The 15202-nt window shown below is 42.2% G+C and overlaps 1 protein-coding gene across 1 annotated transcript in view; it reads right to left on the minus strand.

The window, feature by feature from the left end:
* Positions 1-896: 896 nt before the first annotated feature.
* TRIM71 (tripartite motif containing 71) overlaps positions 897-15202 on the minus strand; it is a 54313-nt gene continuing 40007 nt past the window's right edge. The window contains exons 2-4 of the mRNA XM_053989208.1: positions 14170-14337; positions 4511-4645; positions 897-2348 (exon numbers count right to left, since the gene is read on the minus strand). Coding sequence (XP_053845183.1) covers positions 897-2348; positions 4511-4645; positions 14170-14337 — 1755 coding nt within the window. The remainder of the gene's footprint in view (positions 2349-4510; positions 4646-14169; positions 14338-15202) is intronic.

Here is a 15202-nt window from a genome sequence, read left to right on the forward strand (position 1 = left end):
GGGGCACTGATAAAAAGAAACTGCAACTTTTTTCAAACTAATTTAGCTTTTAGGTGAAAAGGGGTAAAAACAAAATTCTCAATTACAGGATACATTAAAGGAAGCCTTGCTTTTTATCTAAACTTTACAATGACTGCACTAAGCCACTAAAATGAACAATTTGGTTTAAACTTAAAGAATTTTTGTGCATTTTCATCAGCTTCACTTTGTGCTGTTAAATTACTGTGTTTCAGTAAAAAAATACACAGAAATGCCAAAAAAGATGCAAACTTGCTCTTACTGGCGAGTGAATCTCACTCACTTTCATAAAACGTTTAAAGTTGTCTGGAACAAGATGCTGTGCTCGCCAGTAAATCAAACACACTGAGGTATAAAAAGGAGAACAGGAAAAAGTTCTCTGCTGCAGCAGCAATGAAAAAAAAAACCAACCCAAAAACAACAACAAAAACAAATGTCCCTCCCTCCCATGTCCCCACCCACAGAACTGCAGAATGGTCAAGAACACAAATTCTCTACAAACACCTACTACCATTTTCTCCATTTAAAAAGTTACATAGCGCCTTTCTTGGCTTAGTCTAACAGAACTCACCACACAAACCACCTAATGTGCACAGCAATTCTTGTTTGTGCATGAAAACCCCATCGGGGGGGGAAAGAGGTAAAATGTTCTGAACTATGAGTATGTGGGGATGGGGAGGGGGCGAGAAATAGGGGAGGGAAGGGAGGACAATGAGGTAGATAGAATTCAATTTTACAGGCTCACTCCCTGCAGAAAAGGTAAGTACATTCATCTGTAAAAAAATTAAAGATGAGGTAGGTTTGAATTAACGTTGTATTTTTTCATTTTCTCTTAGAAGAATTTCCCTGAGACAGTTTCTTCCTAATTCAAACACAGATTAGAAGACGAGAATTCGATTGTTTCCAAAGTCGACCACAACAATCATGCCATCAGGGGTGACAGCTATACCTGAAGGACGGTCCATCTGACCAAAGCCGCTTCCCTGAGTGCCAAACTTGCATAAAAAGCTACCATTGGACTCGAATATCTGCACCCGGTGGTTCCTGGAGTCAGCCACGATGATGCGCCCTTCCTGATCCACCGCCACTCCCTGTGGGCGCAGGAACTGGCCGTTGCCAGTGCCCTCGGAGCCCAGGAAGCGTGCTGACTGACAATCTGGATGGATGACCAAGAGGCGATGGTTGTTGAAGTCTGTCACTACCAAGTGGCCCTCGTGATTGAACGTCACACCTCTGGGGGAATCAAAGTGCTTCCAGAGTACCCCTTCGAAGCCGTACTTGTTAAGGAACACGCCGTCGGGCCCGAACAACTGAACGCGATGGTTCCTTGTGTCAGAGACCAGGATCTTGCCCTCTGCATTGACAGCCACATCCCACGGGTAATTGAACTGCCCGTTTTTCGTTCCTTTCTCCCCAAACTTCAGAATGAACTGCCCCTCGAACGTGAAGATCTGGATGCGATGATTGTCCTTGTCGGCCACGACGATCCTACGCGAAATGTCACAGGCCACGCCAGCAGGGCGATCGAATTGGCCTGGCCGGGAGCCCAGCGTGCCAAACTTGTGATGGAAGGTCCCGCATGGCTTGAACACCTGGATGCGGTTGTTACTGCGGTCAGCAACAATGATGAAGCCTTCTTTGTCAACGCTGACCCCCCAGGGGCGGCAGAGCTTGCCGTCGCTGTCTCCCTCGCTGCCGAAGGACAGCCCCGGCAGCCCGATGCCCATGTAGCTGCGCCCGGACTTCACCATCACTTTGAAGGGGCTGTTCTCAATGTGTTGGTTGCACATCATCACGGACACCAGGTGCTCTCCCTCCAGCTGGGGACGGTAGCTGACCAGGTAGGTTCCGTTCTGCTGATCGCTGACATCTGCCCCGAAAAGGTTTCCATCTGGGCCCATGACCACTGCAGAGATCATGTCACCCCCTGAAAGGCGAGGCTCCCCGTCGTGGTCGTAGCCAATCACGGTGAACGAGGCCACCTTGCCCTGCAGTGCACGCTTGAGACCTTCCCCTGTGGCTTTGGTCAAGGGAGCAAAAGCCCCGCTGCTGACAAAGCCCATTGATTTAATGGCCATATACAATGCCTGGTCAGGGGGGGTGAACATGATCCTGTCGTCTTCCTGTGGCTGGAGAAGGCCTCTGACGTTCTTCAGCTCCTGCACCTGAGCCAGCATGCGGTCCCGAGCCAGAAGAATATCCATGGTACGACCCTCCTCCAGGACCTGCTGAACAGCACTAATGGTGTTATCCAGCTTGTTGAGGTTCTGACGTAACTTTTCAACTTGCAAGTAGAGTGACTTGGCCTTGACTTGGCGAATCTTTTCCACCTTGTTGGAAATGGGAGAGAGAAAAGCGCACTTACATCAGGAAAGACAGACCACAACACAGATTTCCTTCAGTCTCCCTTCTACATAAAAGACAGTTGGACAGTTGTTATAGCAAGCTGACACACAGCTGCGGAACAAACCTCTAAAAATCACAATGTAGACAAGAAGAAACAAGGAGAACTAATTACTTATCCAAATTTAGGATTATTAGTCTCTCCTACCCTCCAGGCAACACCATACTTTCCTACTCTGCAGATCTGCTGCATCAGAGTGACATTTGAAAGCGAGACTCACTTAGTAGTAATTATTTGCTTCCTCAAATGCTATTCTGTTTTCTAGTTGCAAGGTACTTGACAGATCATCCAAAGGCACATTTCATTCAGCCCCCAGGGAGGACAGAAGTTATTGCAGCCTCTCCAGAAGAACAGAGGCTGAGGCTCCACTAACCAGAACTGAGACCAATTTCAGAAGGTGGGTGGTTGTCCCATGGACCTGAGCTGGGAGTCAGCACCAGCTAATGCACGTGGGCTCCCTGCCTGCCAGAACTCTTTTCATGTGACTGGATAATACCAGACATCTATCTCCAGGGATTTTTAGGATCCAATTATTTTAATATTTTCTTGTAAATACTGGCAGTCATGCTGAGCTTGTGCTTTAAAACAGGATGTTTTGTAAATCTCACTTCAAATAACACAGAAGGTTGCTGCCATTCCCTGCTTGAGAGACTGATGTTGGTGCAAAAAAAAAAAACGCCTGGTTTGTAACTCATCTATACAAGCCTGTGTCTACCCTTACTTGTGAAAAACCACTTTGGACCAGCTGGCGAAGACACCTGCTTCATAAAACTAATGTAACATGTCTTTGTTTTATTGTTGCAAAAGTACATTTCCTGATGTCTGAATACCTGCTTGGCCTCAGAACAATATCTGGAATGCATTTTAGTGAAGGAAGACTCAATGTCTGAAGACTCCTTGGTTAGACACTGACTAGATAACATATGTACAAACATGCTAAAAGTTGAGGTATGTAGGTTTTACCAAGCTGTAAAAAAATTTGGAGATGCTTCTTCCAATAGTTGTCCAAAACAAATTATTGATCTTAGGTCTCAGCTTAATCCTTAGACTCAGCTCTGGTATACAAAATTGTTTATTAGCGTGCTTGATACAAGAGCTTGATAGTAGACTGAGTTTGTTTTGCTAAAATCATTTACCACCACCACATTTCCTTCTTAAAATAATGTTTTGCATCTTGAAGAGAGATTGCTTTCAGTGCAGATAGTCCAACAAAGTGCATTTGTACAGCACAGTAGGATAAAAAGAGCTCAGGGGCAGATCTGACTCCTCCTGTACTAGGAATACCTTAAAAGAGAAAGCTGCCAAGCTTCCTGACGAAGGTTAAGAGAAAAGTAAACTCATTGCCCTCAATCCAAAAGCTAAAAAACCAGCATTTGAAGTACACTAACTACATAAAATGCAATTTTAATCTTGCTATTGACACTTACAGAAGAAAACAAAGCTTCTCTTGCAGGGGACCATGACCATTGAATTACTTTTCTGGAATAAGAAACTTGCCTGTTACTTCCTTTCCTCCTCTCAAAATAACACACATGCATTGTTGGGCTGAAATGAGCCCATCAGTTCAGAATTGTGCAGATACTCTTGCTGGAGAGTACTCTTTTCTTATATTAGTTCAAAAAAATTACTTAGAGGGAGGACGCTACCTTGATTGACAATGTAGGTTTTTAAGGATGGGGACAATGAAAGTTGGTCTCAAAGAATTTCTACTAGCACTTCTAGGAACAAAAATGGACAGGATAGGATATACAGCTTTGCTCCTGTCCTTTATAAGAAGTGGATTGGAAAACCAATTATACTATGTAGCTAATTCTAGAGCGGCCCATTAAAGATATTTTGAAGACATTGTTTAGAGGGGATCTCCTCCCGGGGCAGCTGCTGGGCCAGCAGGGGGAGTGCCCAGCCCGCGTGTGGGGCTGTGCTGCTCCGAGGATCCAGCAGCCCCTGCAAAACCCCACCAGCGGCTCCGGTTAAGGAAACCTGCAGCTTTCCTTGGATATCAGAATCTGGCTGTGTAGTAGTTTGAGTAATTTTTCAGTTTGAAAAACACTTGTCAGCAGCGCAAACCACCAATGTAAGGGTGCATACCTTCCAGAGCAGCTCACACTCCCGCTCTTCCAAGGCCTTCTTATGTCTAGTGGTCACTACTTTGACTTCAGACTGTACCACCTTCGCTTTCATCTCGACTTGCTCTGCCACAGCCTGAGCCTGTTCAATACTCAGCTGGGGAGAAAAAGAGACACACTTAGGGCTTGACCAAACCGATTAAAAATGCACCAGAGGACTGCTGCTTACATTTTACATTACATGCTACGCCTTCAGGTAAAGGTGTAAAATGACAACTCATTTCTTACTAGGCCTTCTTCACCCATTTCATACACAGCAGCCTAAAATCTCTCAGGATTGTTTAAATACATCTATTACATGGAGTTTACACCTTCATTGTGCCTTCTTGCACCAACACCACAGCACTAAATTCCCTGTGCAATTGCAACAAGCAGCTAATATGGTGAACAAGAGACTTGCACAGAAGTTCATACTCCTGTTTTCTTCCATGTAGAGAACCCAGTTTTTCTACCCCCTCAAAATGGTTCAGACTGTTGTTGTGTGATAGGTCTGCTTCTAGTAAAAAATGACACTGTATGGAACAGACTGTGTTGTCTATGCATTTGAGCTGCACAGAAATACCCCTAAAAGAGTATGGAGATAATAAATTTTAAAAGAAAAACTAAGAAGAAATGGTTATCAGTAAAAAGTATTCATATAGTTATTCACATCTTGGGTAGAGGTGTGAATTATTTCTAGTATTCAAATTATTTCTAATATACTCTTGCAATGATAGTATTTTTAAAATCTTCTGTAGTAGTATTCTGCAGAATGGACCAAGAAGGAGCACGTCTTTTTTTCCCCCCTTAAATTAAAAATTGTTTCCTCAAAAAAATCCATCCTAAACTACTCCCAAGTTTCACAAAATATTACAGAAATGGGCATAAAAACAAAGACCAGGCAAATCTGAAGGATCACAATGGAACAGGTTCAATAGCAATGGCTAACAATTTTTTTTTAACACCTTTGTCATACAGTGAACCAGCAGATGAACCTGTGACCCTCAAAAGAGGTTAAAAAGATAGCAACTTATCAGTTACAAAATTCTAGAATACGGTGATGGCCTGTGTAGATATTCAGCCTAAAAAAGAGTGGGGTTCTTACAAGTATACAGACTCTTGAATGGAGGGCTCTGAGAGGTCAGAGCCAGGCTCCTTCCAGCAGTGCCCTGTGACAGGACCAGAGGCAATGGGCACTAACTGAAACAGACATTCCCTCTGAACATTAGGAAACACTTCTTTTTCCTCAGAAATGCAAGCTCATTGAAATCAGCTAAAAAGTAATTTAAAGGCTTTACCATACATTCAGAACCTTCAGGAAGATATCCTCATTTTAATTGCACGTATGAGGATGTACCAATCTAAGAACCACCTGTTGCAACCATCTGTGAACTACCCAATGTGACCCAGCATCACTGAGGAAGTCAGACAGGACACATTGTCATCTTTCACTGAATAGCTGTTAGCATTTTTGAACTCTCAGTTCAGCAGCATCTAGTCGATGCCAACAACTAGAATGTGAAAACATAAAAACTTAAATATAGCATTACTTGGACATTTTCATTCCAGGTAAGTTATTTTAAGACAACTAGGCTGAACTAGACTAATTCTTCCAGGTCACATAGGTGATACTTTTCTGTAAGAAAAAAGAAGACTAACCTGGCCAGGTGATTGCTCTCCGGAGACAAGTTGAAGACAACCCTGACAAAATCAGACAAGACAACATTTCTATCTTTACTCCAAAGAATTTTCCTGCAAACTGTCAGGGGAAAACAGGAGTGCTACTTGACAGCCAGCCTGCAGCCCAGGGCTCAGTAAGAGGAATAGGTCTTTCAGCACTTCCTCCTTCATGAACTCCCAGAGTCACCCTCACTACAGTTTTAACAGGGAATGTCTTCAAACTCATAGACAGCCTATATATCCCAGTTCCACTGGAGGCTGCCCTGCCCTCTCACAAAGCTTCTGGCAGGCAAATTTGACAAAAAATTAAAATCTCATTACAACAGTTAGCAAAGTAGACATGAAGTCACAACTGGCCATGGATTAAGACTTCATAAAAGCCGGTAGGCCTCAGACCCAGCTAGAAGAGGCCACACGTAAGAATACTGTGCCTCTATGACCTCTTTGCCATTCAAATACAGAAGCTGCCCTACTGCAGGGGAAAAGCATGCATTTCTTCCAAAACAGACCTCGATTCCCATCAAGTACAGCAAAACACCTTTGTTCCCTTGCAAAGAGAAAGCGGTATCACTTTGAGAAGTGTCAGGGAAACTATCCACTCATATTCCAATTTTAACAATGATGTCTGTGAAAGCATAAAAATCTTGATTTACTTATTTTTGCTTTTTGTACTCAGTACCCATTTAGAACTATGATCTACATATATATGCATCCCTTATTATACCTTAGGGATAAGAGCAATCCCAACTTCCTTCTTTAATCCCCACTAAAGCCAGAGTCCACCTTTCAAGGACTCCATCATAGCAGGAGAGGTAGTAATTCCCTGTGGATGCTGGGATCTTTCAGCTATAGGAACCAGTTATGCACAGCTAGTTGTCTACCAACAACTCATGTCATCATCCGGATTTATTTTTACTTGCCCAAGTATGAACAGCTCAGATCAGTGGGGGATGCCCAAAATGTTAGGATTCTAATATCATCCAAGATATTGGTGAAGTTTTGGTAAAATTCATAGGATTCTGCACTCTGCCCAAATAAGCTAGAACAGCTTAGGAAGGCTGACCAGCAACAAACATGCAGAGGTATGATGGGGGGAACAGCAATAGCAAGTTATCTATATCTGAAGCAAAAGCCAAGAGCATTAAGTACAACTTTTGGGAGTCTTCTTCACATGGAAATCCCTTGTTCACTTTGATTACATCACTGTAAGATGTCAGAGTTCTGCCGTGAAAACTCACTCCTGCTGTTTTGCAGGCATTTTCTGTACTGAACTTGTCTTGGAGGTCAACTTTTTAGGAAGCATGTTATGCAGCAGTGTTTCTTGTTCTGGTCAGACACCACACAATCTTTTTAACAACAAATCCTTGTAAAGAAGAATAGCTTTTATCATGCTCTCGCCTCATGGTATGTCATAATTTTCCCAGTGCTAGTGAATTAGATGGTCAACCAGTTCACACACTTGGGAGACAGAAGACAAGGCCTGTGTTTATCCAAGAATTGTGCTGAGTTACTGAATGTGAGATGGAAAACAATTGTTTTGTTTCCTGCTGTTGGCCAAGAAAGTAAATAATCTATTTGCAGCTGTACCTCTCTACTGTGGCTTCTCAGGGCTCTAAAGATGGTCAATACCACTCCCCCTTCTATTAGAGATGTCACCAGTGCCTTGTGTTTGTTAAGAACAAGTAAAAACAAGTAAAACACTACTTTGCAGTGTATTTTGTAAACTTTAAGGTTCAAACTGGTACTTCCAATTCCTCAAGAGCAAAATTTAAGTAGTAGCAGTCCTTGTGCAGGTGACATGTTCCAGGGGACTACCACACAAGGAAACTGCATACACAGCTTCCAGTGAGGCAGACAAACTTGTTCCCATGAAGGAAAACAATGTAGACATCCATCACTAGCTACTGGTACCAGCACATTTCAGTTTGGAGTAAAAGGTGAAGGGCAAAGTTGTATTGGAACCTGGGTGTCCTTCACAAGCTCCCTTTAGGTGGACACCTCTGGGAGCTCCAGTTTATCTACATTTCACCACCTGAAGGAAAAACTGGTGATGGTCTTGCTCCAGTGGCTACAGCAACTGATGGTACAACATAAACCTATGAAGAAATCAACTGCAATTATCAGAAGTAGCAGGGTAGCATTATAGAACTTGGCCATGCTTCTGGATATCTACACTGACTACAGAGGTGCCCAAATCAAGAGCTGCCATTTTGTAGAATGGCAACAGTCAGTAATTTTTTGTCTTTCCTGTCTTCTGTTGAACAGTAGGAACTAGAGCCTCAAGATAAGAAGAAAAAAAAAAAAAAAAAAAAAAAAAATCTATGATTTCATGTTTATCTAAATACTCCGATGGGATATAGTAGACTCCCAAGTTTTTGCTAGTGCTGATGCTCTGTTAAATGAAAAAAAAAAAAAATTATCAGAAGCATAAAATGCTCCATGAGAAAGAAAAACTATTACATAGCTTGTGCTCTGAAGAGCTGTGACAGAGGTGCTGATGCCCTCACTGAGTGGTTTCTGCTGTCTGATACTCAAATTAAATCGGTATGCCCACAGCTATGTCCACACAGCACACAGTTATTTGAAGAGGCTACCTCAGGTCTCTGAAACAGCAGGACCTGTTGATCTAGATGCTGAGCCATGATGTTAGATCACACCAATTTAGTCCAGGAATTTATCCAATTGAACAAACTGCAGCACAACATACCACAGTGCAGTGGAAGCACCATGAGATACTATAAAGGCTGCTTATGGTAACTGTACTGCAACTCATCAATGCTGGCTTGCATGAACATATTTTAAAAAGTCCCTAGGATTTTTTCTATTCCATCCGTCCATCCAAAGATGGGAGGGAGGTATAATTTTTCAGCCATTAATTCTGACATTTAAGTTTCCCAATCTCAAGTTTTCCAATGAAGGTGCAAATCTCTGGAGAGAAAACTCAAATTCAAAAGCAAATTTTGGTTCTACTGAGGAATTCTTCAGTATTTCAGGGGTGAATGGACCCCAGGTATTGAATAAAGAATATTAATTATACACTTTCCTACCTCAGTATGGAGGATTTGCAGTTTAACCATTAAGGAATTTAAGACTAAGTTAACCCTAATCAGAGGGGAACAAACAGCTGAGATGCTTCTTCTCTGACAAACTCCTTTCTGGATTTTAAAAGCACATTAATTACAAAAAATCCTGAAGGAAACTTCTTGGTATGTCTCAAGTTAGCCTTCTTCCACCAAATGGAAGGTGTTCCAGCCATAAGTGGTTTGCTTTCAGTTCCTTAAGGCACAAAAAGATACAGTGGGCTCATTTCACTGAACTTTTCCAGTTACTTATCACTGTGTCAAGCAGGATAAAACAACCAGGACATAACACTTGGCTTTCCCTGGCATCAAGAACTGGATACAAACCTCCTAATGTTCTCACACTAGAAAAATTAACTGGAAGATCCTACATAATTGCAGTGAAAGGTACCAGGATTTTTAGTAATACTGGTGCAGCTATAGCACAAATCACAGTAGCTGGACCAATTTAAAGGCTTCAGTCCAACGCCTGTAAACACTACAACATCTTCACTTGAAGTTCCTCACAAAGATAATTTTTAAAGAAGCTTTGATGGAGGGAGGGCTAGAGGCCAGGTTAACTCATGCCAGATACAACTCAGCAATCATTTTGGTTTGTACTGCAAGAACAGACTTTTTGCCTACAGTTTTAGGCAGAACAGTAGTTTGGACAGTGACACATGTCAAATCCATCTTCCCCAATAACCATCTGCTCATATGCTGCACTGAGGAACTCACTGAAATACCACACAAAACAGTGGCTAAAAGTACAAAGAAATTCAGCCTCTTGATATAAAACCCAGCTTTAGAAAAGCACAATTGACTCCATTTTGTTGACAAAGCTTCATTTCAGATTCTCAAACCTGCAAGCCTGACTTCTAAGCCATGCACAAGGCTGCCTGAGCTAACTCAATGTGACAACCCCAAAACGATCCCTTGCAGCACAGCAGTGCCATCCTTCTCAGGTATCGACCTCCCAGCAGCACAGATCCATATGGCAACCCACAGGGAAGCTCCCACTGAAGGGCAGAGGCTCAAGGCAACAGATCAGCTTCCTCCTCTGGCCAGATGAGTTTCTTATAGTACCCCCTCGCCCCCCATAAAGGTGTTAATCTATTTCATACCACTTCCCCCACAGATTTGGGAGGGAAGCTCCTAAGCCTTTCATGACAGATAAGAGAGCAGCTCCCGCTATGCTCTGCACATGATCAGTCTCACAGGGCAGTGAGAAGCTTGCATGGTCAAGCACCCCAGCAAAACCAATTATAGGCTCAGCTAAGAAAGAATTTATCTTGTTTTCCAATAAACCCACTTTTTAAGACATCTGAGATGAACAAATGAAAATGTATTTTAAGGTATTCACCTGGAAATTGACCCTAAATGAACATGAGCGCTCACTGCTTTACTGTTACGCAAGTGCATTAGGTTACATGCATACATCCATACATATATACAGTTACACATGTATAGATGTATTTTAAGAAGGTGACATTTTGAAGAAGCCATCTATCTTTCACCATAACAGATTTACGTTCAGTTTGTGACCTAGTCCTTGGAAAAAATTCTGAAAGAAGACAGCTAAGTGTGCACTTTCATGAGGTAAAACAAGGCAGTGGGACATGCTCCCCACATATAGAAAGGCAGCAGTCCTGATTCCTCCCACACCATTTATCCAGTGTCAACTTTGGCTTTCATGCCACCCTGTGAATCAATCTGAGTCTCTGAAAAGGCTGGAAAAGTATCCCAGCTAGGAGTATAGCTTTCTGCTGAAATAAGAAAGAGTCCTACCAGCAGCCCAGCTGGATGTTGCTGCTTCATTCCTTGGCACCACCAACAGACCTTGTAGCACTGCAGCGAACCAGCCAGAGGGCTGACCCAGCCAAAAAGTTAACCCACAGAAAAGATACCCTTTCAGCTGGATCAGTTCATCACACAGGCACAAGTTCTCAAGTTAGAGACAGGCTTAGGAATGCAGGCCAGGACCATCATAGCACAAAGAAGCATGGAAGGCTTTCCATTGCTGCAGAAATATCACTTAGGAAAAAAAAGCAAGCTTCTTGCTCTTTCTTACAGAGGACTTGAACTTCCTTGAAAAGTGAGGTTTGGACTCTTCTGGAGTGACAGGCTACATCAGGCTTCAGTGGATCAAGAGGTTGAAATGTATCCCAAGTCACAGCATTTTTTTTTAAGTCTGAAAAACAATCTTTCCTCCAAAGCCACAGGAAGAGCTTAAATAAACATTTCTTCTTAAAAGCCTTCAACTTTGCTTAACCAGATACTCTCCAGCCAGTTGACTCATGGCTTGATTTCCTCTCTCCTGCAAGGCTGCCCTTCAAATTCCACCTTTTCCCATTTACTTTCAACTACCCCTCCTCATCCATCCTCAACATCTCCTGTCAGGGGAGCTATCACTTTCAGTGCCTATTAAGAAAGAGTTTATGGTGCAGCAGTTATGTATCAGTCCCACTAAGAAGTGTTACTACAATGTATTACTTTTCAAGCCCCTTAGAGTTCCAGTCTTGTGTCCCTCATATTACAGCTTGTACTGGCACTTAATTCTCTGTTGACTATTTCCATACTTTTAGGAAAACCACTCAAGCCAATTTCTTTTAATTTATAGATTTTAATTTATAGATTACATATTTCAGAGTTTGTTTTGAATTCATGCTGACATGCTGTCTCCTCCCTAGGATAGACATACAGCTTCACAGCCACATTGTCCCAAGAATAAGGAGAGCTCTGCTTCATGAAAATTTTGAGTTGAGCACCTCTGCTTTTAACAGCAACACATGCTCTTCTGGCTCCTGTTGATGTTGCTTCAGGAGTAGCTGGCTTGGGCCGAGCAATTTTCCCATTCCTACACATGTGCACACAGATTTCTACCCTGAACTTTATCACAGATCTGTTTGCTCACTACTCTTCTTTTCTGCAGTGGTCCAGACTAAGAACCCCACTAAACTAATGAAACAGCTCAGCTCTTAAAACATGGCTCATTTTACAGATCTTTACACAAGCTGCTTGACTAATACTTCCAAGACAGCCTCCTAACCTGGATGGGCTGTAGCCAGGCCTGGGCAAATGTGCATGAGCTAAGTTCAATAGAGTTGCTTGTTCAAGTTACATGAGCACACAACTTTTACCTGCACCATCAAGCAACAATCAGCCCATCACAATGGCAGGAGCCTTCAGCATAAAGGCCAGAAAAAGATAAGGAAGGAATGAGCAAAGTAAACTCAGTGGGAAGAAAATCAGGCACAAAAGCATTTATGCAATAGTAGCAGAGTGGTGCTCCATGATCTGCTAGTTTCTACTCCAAAACACAGACCTTAGATGATTTAGCTGTACCAGTTAGATGATTAAGAGCCCTGGAGGTCAAAAGCAGTAATTTAATTACTAACAGGCAAGCCCTTGTCTAGGACAGCCTGGAGAAATTCAGCGATGGTCTTTAAACTAGTATAATTCCTTCCTTCTTGTCATTTTGGGTGTGTGAAAAGCATTTCACTATGGATACTGCTGAAGAGCTTTACAATCCAGTTTAAAACAAATCTTGGAAGATGCTAGGTTTTCAAGAATTCTGCCTGAAGCTGGAGTTAAAAGTTAGCCATCCAGCTCCAAAAACTTGTTACACTGGCACAGTAAACAAGTTAACATCAGAAACTGAAGGAAAATGTCAACAACTGATTACTATCTATACAAACAAACTATTATGATTCCACTGGTGCAAAGACTTAATGAGAGACTAATTAGTTACTTTTGTCTCACAGAACAAGCTTAATTCCTTAATTTACTAGAAACAAGCAGCAGAGAGAAGACAATGAGCTTATGAGCTTTGGGTTATTTTAATTACTATTTATATCTTGCATGTGCCAGGAAAGCCCACCCAATCTGGAAGGTAAGTTAACTCCCTATCCATGACATTCTACAAAAGTTTACTCAAAAAAAACCAAAACAAAACAAAAAAACAAACCCAAAAAAAAAACCAAAACAAAAAAAACCAAAACAAACCAAAACAAAAAAACCTACAAAAACTTAGTAGTTAAAGCATATAGTGTTGAGTTTTGTAATACCCAACTCAAATTTAGGACATGACACTAACAAAACTACATGGCAGCAGGCGTGGTGTGAAACTTTCCACTATGGTCTCCCCATCCAAAGTCTCCCTATAGACAAAACTACTAATATAATCTCACACTTACCACTGGGTACTACTCAGCAAAAGTAAGTATTTACATATCACTGCAGTTTAATTCCTGATGAAAATTCCTTCTTTAGTTTGAAGCACTGTGCTACCTTCTTTCCAGCCCTTGCCAGGTATAGATGTTTGCACTATAAAACACAGCTGAGGTAGAGTACAGTAATAGGCAGAGTGTGCCTCTGTGTGTGCAGAGCAATCTTCTCATGGAGATAGCTCTAGACCCTCTGCACATACAGGTTAAGGAATTTCACACTAATCCAGCAGCTGATTAGTATTTTGTATTTGGTGGCAACACTGAAGACATAACAAGAGCCAAAGGTAGGCAGAGTGCGAGAAACTATACAGGCAGGAAGATGCTCAAAGAAAGTCTCAGTTGGAAAAACAAAACCAAGTTTGGCACTGCCACATAAGATCTGAGCTTTCTTGAAACACTTCACACCCAAGTGCATTTGTACAGAGCGTCATATATATTTTGATTTACATGACAGGATTATGCTACAAGAATGCAAAACTCATATAACAGCACTTTATTTTCAGCTCCACCACCACTTCTGACAGGGATCTGAGAAAACAGAAGGGGTGAGAAGACTGACAGCAGAAGCAGAGAGCTTTTTGCCTTGACACCTTGCCCTGTAACAGACAAGCTGGGTGGGAGAGGGGGGAGAAGAAGGAGAGAGAAATAAAGTACTCAAGTTGGGAGTATCTTACTTGAATAGCCTGTCGTCCTTGCTGAGCATCTGCCAGGAGCTGAATGGTGAGAGTCCTGGAGTCCTGTAGGGCATCTTGGAGGTAGATAAAGCTGTGACCCACATGTCGTCCCATGGTACATTCCCGACATATGGGGACAGAACAGGTATCACAGTAGAAATGCAGTACCTGGAAGAAGGAGGAAAAAAAATTCTCACTACATAAAGAAGAAATGAAAAGAAAACAGAGCCAGGATGTGTTAAAAAAAAAAAAAAAACAAACAAATCCAAAAGCTCAGCTTATAAGAGAGATGGTTAGAGGCAGTAGCAACAGGCAAAGACTTCACAATAGTTTCTCCACAGAGGAAGAGCTATCCTTCCCAGTAAACTCCAAATCATGCTCTAACAGTTAGATGGAAGTGTCATTGTTTTCTTTGCAATACAATACTAGGAAGAGTGTCCACATCAGCTCCTCTTAAGAGCGGAAGCCATCTGCCAACACTTGCAGATTGGAGATGGCATCTATGGCAAATTTCAGGTGAAGACTTTTCCTGCAAATACAAACACCAAAATCTCTTAAGAGGGCCATTCAATAATCAATACACTGGAGAGCTGCGGCAGCAGCACACCCACTGCTCACAAGGGGAAAACCAACCATGCACGCCAAGAACCATCCTCTCTTTTCAAAATATGCAAATCCCTTATGTTCAGGACAGCAACAATATTGGGCAAAACTCCCCCCTGCCACTTCCATCAACAACGCAAAAATCCTTTGCTATGACAGTGTTTTCTATGCTAGTGATGCTTTGAGATGCTTGAATTGGAAAACAAGACTGGAACTTTATCATGCCCATCAGAGCATTTGAATGGTACAGTGACCTGTGGGTAACCACTAAATCGCTGTTCTGTTCACAAAGCACTCCCAAACCCTATATTCAAATCACAACTTAGACCAAGATGTTAGCCTAGAAAGCTGGTTTCCATTCATCAGCCGTAGCTGCTCCCATTCCATCCAGTAGAGGGAAGTAACACACAGAAATAGCAACTTCCATGGA

The sequence above is a fragment of the Vidua macroura genome, chromosome 1 (assembly GCF_024509145.1).
Source record: "Vidua macroura isolate BioBank_ID:100142 chromosome 1, ASM2450914v1, whole genome shotgun sequence".
NCBI classification, from domain to species: domain Eukaryota; kingdom Metazoa; phylum Chordata; class Aves; order Passeriformes; family Viduidae; genus Vidua; species Vidua macroura.